The 7,882-nt window shown below is 51.3% G+C and overlaps 1 protein-coding gene across 1 annotated transcript in view; it reads right to left on the reverse strand.

Moving 5' to 3' along the window:
* The window catches only part of UNKL (unkempt family like zinc finger), a gene marked incomplete at its 5' end in the record, with an annotated part of 50,290 nt that overhangs the window by 38,538 nt on the left and 3,870 nt on the right, over positions 1-7,882 (reverse strand). Inside the window, 2 exons of the mRNA XM_012805686.2 lie at positions 186-319; positions 766-942. Coding sequence (XP_012661140.1) covers positions 186-319; positions 766-942 — 311 coding nt within the window. The remainder of the gene's footprint in view (positions 1-185; positions 320-765; positions 943-7,882) is intronic.

Here is a 7,882-nt window from a genome sequence, read left to right on the forward strand (position 1 = left end):
AAAAAAAAAAAAAGGCTCAGGGCAGACTCAGGGGCAGGATACCCGAGCTCACGTCCTGCTCAGCCACCAGTCCCTGAATTCTGGCCCAACAAGCCTCAGACTTCTATGTGATTACCTTTTTGTCTCTCTAAGGACAGGTGACCACGGCTCCCCCCACCCACCCTCTGTGGCAGCCGCAGGGTTACCTTGCCACCGAGGGTCCTCACCCAGGAGCTTCTCGATCATGGCCTGGCTGGCCAAGACCCCAGGCTGCAGATCAGGGACACCATCCCCACCACCGAGCTGGCCGTTCTGCAAGGCTTCCTGGGCCTGCAGCTCCCTGTGACCAAACACACAACAGTTACAGCCCTGTGCAGCCCAAGACCCTGGGAGGTGAGGAAAAGTCGTGGGAACACAGGATCACAGTCTGTCCCTATGCAGCTGCCTTGTGTCACCAGAGATGATGCCTCTGTCTGCAGGGTCAGGACAGAGCTTCCACAGGCAATGGGCACACGCTGTCCTGTCCCAACAGTCCTGATCCATGCACCAACAATGGAGAGCTGAGTGCTGTTTAGAAAGGACCCCCTTTCCTGTCCCACCTGGACATTGGCCCACCCACCCTCACCTCAGCCCTAAGGAGTTGCCACACAACACTAAAGGAACAGGGTCTTTTGTCATCAGAAATATAATAAAATCAAGACCCAGAAAAAAGACTTGCTTGAGCCAGCAAGCTGGAAACACAGGGGAAAGCTAGCTCCCACGCACCCAGCCCAGATGCCCACTCACCTGATATCACACACGGGAGGCCGCAGGTCCAAGGGGCCATGCGCAAAGGCACAGTGCAGCCCATTCTTTACACAGTGGCCACGTGCATCGGTTTCATGGATGCAGGTGCCCGTCTTGTAGTAGCGCAGGTGGTACTTGCGCTCCGTGTCCCCGGCCGTGCGGTGCAGGCAGGGGCACCTGGGGGCAGAGAACAAGCACTGCAGCAGGTCCCCGCACACTTGGAGACAGCCTGGGCCCCCTCTGCACCCTCCAGCACCTGGACAACAGCCAGCTCTGTCTTCCTCCTCCAGATGTCTGATCTCATGGGAACAATGACATCTTTGAACACAGCATCTGTCCCCTGATTTGCCCCCCCCCCATCTGAGGTACTCAAACCACGCACAAAGCTCTCTGTTAAACACAAGAGAAAAACCCAACACCGCATTTCCCAGAAAACCATCCTTCCTATTTTTTTTAAATAAACTGGCTGAGTTTAAACCTGTCACCTCCACCGTATGGGGCTGGTGCCCTACTCCTTTGAGCCACAGGTGCCTCCCCTTGAATAAATGTTTTAAACTTGTATAAAAAAATAAAGTTCATTCCCCTGCACACCCCCTTATGTAGGCTGCATCATTCTTCTGACAAGTCATTATCAGAGCCAGGATGGGGACCTCTTTAGTCCAGCATTATGGAACTTGCAGAAATCCTGACAGACAAGAAGGGAGGGAAGGAGCCTGGGGAGAAACACAGGGCCCTAGGCACAGCCAGAGGATCACACGGGAAATGGGCCAGGAAGGGAAGCCCCACTGGGCAGTGCCAAATGTCATAGGGGCCACATGGGCCTAAAGCTACACATTCCTCAGGAGGGTCACAGGTGACTCCTAGAGTAGGAAAGGGGTAAGGGGTAGAAGAAAGCCCACAGTGCAGGGTGTAGCAGCAACAGAGATGATGTGGAAGGTGCCGGGCAGTACCCCCAGAGCAGTGCCACAAACACACCATGGACACCAAAGGGCCCTAAGTCACCCACAGTGCTGAGGTCCAGGCTACTAATAGGATCACCTTGAGTGGCCCAAGGGGCAAGGCAGAAAAAGACAGGGGGTCCACTGGCACAAGCTCCCATATTCAAGAATAAAGACCTTCATCTCCACTTGGGGAACATCATGAAAGGCTCATGCCCCCCTTGCTGTTAGTAGGGCTGTGGCCCTGGGTGTTGGGATTACCTGGTAGGCATCAAAACTGACAGAGATCAAAGCTGATCAGGTAGTTCAAACCCCCTTCCCTGGTCAGTAAAGGAAGACTCAGAGTTCAGAGATGGACACAGACTTTCCTGAGCACCTGTGAGGTGCCAGGACCCTGGGCGTGAGGATAGAGACAAGATGGAGTACTAGCTGGTCCCCAGGGTTGCCTGGGAACCAATCGAGTCCAAGTAAAACCAGAAGTACCATTGTGGGGCCCAGCAATTCCATTCCTTAGCATGTTTCCAAAAGAACTGAGGATAGGTATGGAACAGATACTGCACACCATGTTCAATGCAGCATTATTCACAACCGCCACAAAGTGGGAACCATCAAGTGTCCCAGCTACCAAGAAGGCTGAGATGGATCACTTGAACCCAGGAGTTTGAGACCAGCCTAGACAGCACAGGAAGACCTTATGTCTGAAAAAAATGAACAACCCAAGCGTCCATCACAGATGAAGGGATAAACAAAACTGTGGTCTATCCACACAGTGGATCTTTCTCTGCCGCTGCTGTTAGAAATGAGATCTCAGGCTCGGCGCCTGTGGCTCAAGTGGCTAAGGCGCCAGCCACATACACCTAAGGTGGCGGGTTCGAATCCCCAGCCCGGGCCCGCCAAACAACAATGATGGCTGCAACCAAAAAATGGCGGGGCGTTGTGGAGGGCGACTATAGTCCCAGCTACTTGGGAGGCTGAGGCAGGAGACTCACTTGAGCCCAGGAGTTGAAGGTTGCTGTGAGCATGATGCCATAGGCACTCTACCCAGGGGGGTAGCTTGAGGCTCTGTCTCAAAAAAAAAAAAAAGAAATGAGGTCTCACTCTGCTGCCCATCCAAGATGCAGTAGTGTGATCACACTTCATAGCAACTTTCAACTCCTGGGCTCAAGTAATCCTCCTGCCTCATTCTCCTGAGCAAATGGGACTATAGATGTGTGCCACTGTGTGGCTTTTTTTTTTTTTTTTGCTTGAGACAAAAAGTCTCACTTTGTTGCCCTTGGTAGAGTGCCATGGTGTCTATAGCTCACAGCAACCTCCAACTCTTGGGCGAAAGTGATTCTCTTGCCTCAGCCTCCCAAGTAGCTGGGACTATAGGCAACCACCACAACACCCAGTTATTATTTTTTCAAGAGACGAGGTCTTGCTCTGGCTCAGGCTGGTCTCAAACTGGTGAACTCAGGCTATCTTCTACCTCGGCATCCCCAAATGCTAGGATTATAGGTGAGAGCCATCATGCCCAAACTATTTTTTTTTTCCTTTCAGATACGGTCTCACTCTGTCGCCCAGGCTAGAGTACCAAGGTGTTGTCATCACAACTTACGGCAACCTCAAATTCCTGGGCTCAAGGGATCCTCCTGCCTCAGCCTCCCAAAGTGCTGAGACTACAGACAGGAGCCACCGCGCCCAGCCATAATGGATTATTATTCAGCCTTAAAAGGGAAGTGAGGGCAGCACCTGTGGCTCAAAGGAGTAGGGCACCAGAGGTGGTGGGTTCAAACCCAGCCCTGGCCAAAAAAAAAAAGGGAAGTGAATACTGGCACACACACTCCAACATGTGTGAACCAGACAATGCTGAATAGAAGCCAGACACAAAAAGACAAGTAATAACATGATTTCACTTTCGCAGGGTACTCACAGTACATCAGAAGTTACCAGGGGCTGGGGAGGAGAGTAGGGAATGAGGAGCTGTGATTTAATGGGCACAGAGGTTCTGTTTTTGAATGACAGAAAAATTTTGGAAATGGATAGTGATGGTTGTATAACACTGTGAATGTAATTAATGCTGCTGAATTAAATCATACCAACAAAGCTGGGCGTAGCAGCTCACTCCTGTAATTCTAGCACTTTGGGAGGCCAAGGTGGGAGGAAAGCTTGAGCTCAGGAGTTAGAGACCAGCCTGAGCAGGAGTGAGCCCCCATCTCTACTAAAAATAGACAAATTAGGCTTCACGCCTGCAGCACAGTGGTTACGGCACCAGCCACATGCACGGAAGCTGGCGGGTTCAAATCCGGCCCGGGCCAGCTAAATAGCAATGACAACTGTAACAAAAAAACAGCCAAGTGTTGTGGCAGGCACCTGTAGTCCCAGCTACTTGGGAGGCTGAGGCAAGAGAATCGCTTAAGCCCAAGAGTTTCAGGTTGCTGTGAACCGTGACGCCCCGGCACTCTACCGAGGGTGACATAATCAGACTCTGTCTCAGAAAGAAAAAAAAAAAAAGACAAATTAGCTGGGCACTTGTAGTCCCAGCTACTCAGGAAGCTAAGATAAGAGACACTCCAGACAGGGCAACAGAGTGAGACTCTATCTCAAAAAAAAATTCATGGAAGGAGGCCAAGCATAGTGGCTCACTAGTATAATCTCAGCACTTTGGGAGGTTGAGGCAGGAGAATAACTTGAGCCCAGGTTACAGAGAGCTGTGGTGATGCCATTGTACTCCAGCTGCTGGGTGGGTGTGTGTGTGTGTGTGTGAGACAGAGCAAGACCCTATCTCAAAAAAAAAAATTTATGGAAGGAGGCAGCTAGTGTTTAATGAGGACAGAGTTTCAGTCTGGAAGGATGAAAAGTTCCAGAGAGGGATGGTGGCAATGGCTACACAACATGAATGTACTTAAAGCCACTCAGTTGTACACCTAAAAATGGTGATAATGATAAATTTTGTTATATATATTTGACTACAATAAAAAAGCAAAATTAAATTAAGCTAATAGGAAAACTGACATTTTATGAAAATGGTTCAAATCTTCAGAAATACTTATGTATTCTACTGTAGGGTCAGCACAAAGGTTGGGGAGGGTAGAACACTAGCAGAAGAGGCCCCTGAAGGTCTGTCCTCAGCACACCCTCCACACAGGGCAGTGAGGCAGGCAAAGGGCTCCAAAGCCTCACTAAAGGGCCAGATGCTGCAGGGTGCCAGCCAGGCTAGTGCACATGGGCACTAGTGCAGAAGTGACTGCAATCCACGACCCTCCCCTTCTTCCCAATTTTGAATCTAAACTTGTATGTGTTCTCTCATAGTCCTCTTAGGTAAGCATCATCTGGCCTTTTCTCCACGACCTGGGACCATCATCATGGCAACCAGAGCGCTGGTGGCCCCCCCCCTCCCCAACGCAGAAACACCACCTGGCACAGCTCTTTCACTCAGGGCTACCACCTCCTGCTTATCACACAACTACAAAGTTTGGTCTGATCTTAAGACATAGAGAAGGTTTAAGAGAAAAAAAATGTCTCGACCTTAAGGACACATATGCAGTAAGAAGGGATACCCAAAAGAAAACATCGCAGCCTCCTGCTCCCTGGACAACTAAGAGCCCCTAGGGGTCAAGGTGACACTTGTAGTTCTCAAACACATCCAAAGCAATTAGTAACCAGAACAGTGTGACTAAAACACTGCTGTACACAGCTCCATGATGATGCTCCCATGCCCTGCAACCACCAAAATCAGCAGGAGAGGAAGCAAGGAAACCCACCAGGGAATCTCCTGCCCAGTCTCCAGGAGTTCGGGGGAAACTGCTCCCTCCCTCAGGCAACTCTCACCTCTGAGGAGGGATTCCATCAGACTCAGAAACCTTAGGAATACTGCTGGGCCAGTGGGACAGCTTCCCAGGTTTTAAGGACTCAGGCTCAGATGCGTGAACTCCAGAGCAAAGAACACAAAGGAGAAGTACAGAATGGCATGGAAAATGAGTAGGGGTGGGAAGCAATGGGGATGAAAGGCAGGACACTGGGTAGGGGTGGCCGGCTCCACACATTGGCTATGTATACTCCCTAAGCCGGGTGTTGGGAGGGAATAGACACCCCAACACTCCCCTATGTGGTCCTCCTTCACTTGGCCTCAGGGTGGTTGGTTATAAGGTTTTGTTTGATCTGATCTAGTGAGCAAACTTTGCTTGGGTGTTTGGGGTGAGGGAACAGCCCAGGGCAGCCCTGGAACCTTAGGGCACAATTTTTAAGAGTGAGGCTGGGGTGGCACCTGTGGCTCAGTGGTTAGGGTGCCAGCCCCATATACCAAGGGTGGTGAGTTCAAACCCGGCCCCGGCCAAATTGCAACAAAAAAATAGCCAGACATTGTGGCAGGCACCTGCAGTCCCAGCTATTCCAGAGGCTGAGGCAGGAGAATCATCTAAGCCCAGGAGTTGGAGGTTGCTGTGAGCTGTGTGACACCACGGCATGGCACTCTACCAAGGGTGATAAAGTGAGACTCTGTTTCTACATAAAAAAAAAAAAGAAAAGAGTAAGGCTGGAAAACATGATTTTTGCTAGTTTCAAGTTACCGAGCTTAGTAAAATTACAACCAAGTGACTGAGCTGGGATCTGTAAGGGGCATGCAGATAAATGTGAAAACCCCCTAAGGTGAAGTTTTCTCTCCCCCGCCCCACTCTGATGGAGACACCTGAGCCCTTGAGGCCAAGTGGAACTTTCACCCAAGTCCTAGGTCCAAAGGCATCAACTTTTTTAAAAAAGTAAATATTGCAAGAGAATCTTTCAGTAAAAGTCTCAGACTTCAGACATGTAAGACATAAGCAGCAATAGAAACTTCACTTAGAACCAAGTGCTTAGAAAGTTCACATGTCCTCCCACCAAACAACTGGGAATACACTGTGAAGAGCCCAGCAAGTCACACACCCTGCACCCAGGGCAGAGCAGCCAGAAGTGTCAGGCCTTCCAGCAGAGGCAGGGAGGAGACCAGCAAAGGACAAGGCTGTTGTATGTAGTGGCCTAAGCGTCTATGCCACATTTACGGGGGAGTCCATTTTCCACTGAGAAACCGAATGAGGCTGAAGGGCCATACCCCCAGGGACAGTCTGCATAAGACAGGAGGAGGATTAACAGAGAGGACTTCCTAACTACAGTTAGGGATCACCGGAACTGGAATTTTTTTCCAATGAAAACGGACCTTGGAACAGCCCCTCCATTCCAGAAGAAGAGGGCCTTTTCTTATTTATCAGAACAGACATCTGTTTAAAAAAAAAAACAAACACCTGACCATTCACCAAAAGCTGCGCACATGCGCTCTTGTATTAAGTTGGAGCTGTCAACCACACCTGGGGGCAGATGTGAAGACTCAGGCCGCCCTGACTGTCCACTGCCCTAATGGGGTACAGGCCTGGGCCGGGGTCTGCCCCTCCAGTGGGTAGCTTGGGGATCCGGTTGGACCCCGGGACCTCCTGTACCGCTGCGCCTGCCTGCTGCCCCCAGATACCTGCGCTGGAGACGCAAGTAGGTAACATCGGCCTGGACTCGCCCCCATGCTGCCACCAGCAAACGCCCAGGTCTGAAGCCCACGCAGTCGACAGAGCCCGGGCCGGTTCCCACGAGGGCGGGGCCCGGTGCACGTGACTAGAGGCAGCCAATCGTAACCCGCACCGCGGTAGGGGCGTGCCCTCCAGAACAAAGGGCATTTCGTGAGGGGGCGGGGCACAGAGGGACAAGCGGGCCCCAAGCTGCTAGTGCAAAGAAGACCTGTAATAGCGCGGGTGACCGCCCACCAAGGAAAGGGGAGACTGCAGGGATGCCTATCAGGGAGCTGGGGGGAGAACAGTGAGAAGTAACCTCAGGGGCGCTAGAAGAGAGAGAGAGGGCTGACAGCAAGGGGTACAGGGGAGAAGGGGATGACAGCAGGTAATGGTGATGGGGGGTACCAACAGCCCGTGGAGGGAATGGTGATGAGGGGTACCAACAGGAGCGAGATGACACTGAGACGGGTAACAGCGATGGGCACAGAGGGAGTAAGGCCAGAGGGAGGGTCCCAGCCACCTGGGTAAGGAGATGCCCACCCCCTTTAGACCTACAACTCAGCCCCAGGCTACCTCTTGCTCACGCCAAGAGCAATGATAGCTGTTTTGCCTGGCACTGACTAAAGGGTCTTTGCTCTTTGGCACATATTCATGTTTTTTTTTTTTTTT

This window comes from Otolemur garnettii, unplaced genomic scaffold (assembly GCF_000181295.1).
Source record: "Otolemur garnettii isolate 467f Iridium unplaced genomic scaffold, OtoGar3 scaffold00044, whole genome shotgun sequence".
In the NCBI taxonomy this organism is placed as follows: domain Eukaryota; kingdom Metazoa; phylum Chordata; class Mammalia; order Primates; family Galagidae; genus Otolemur; species Otolemur garnettii.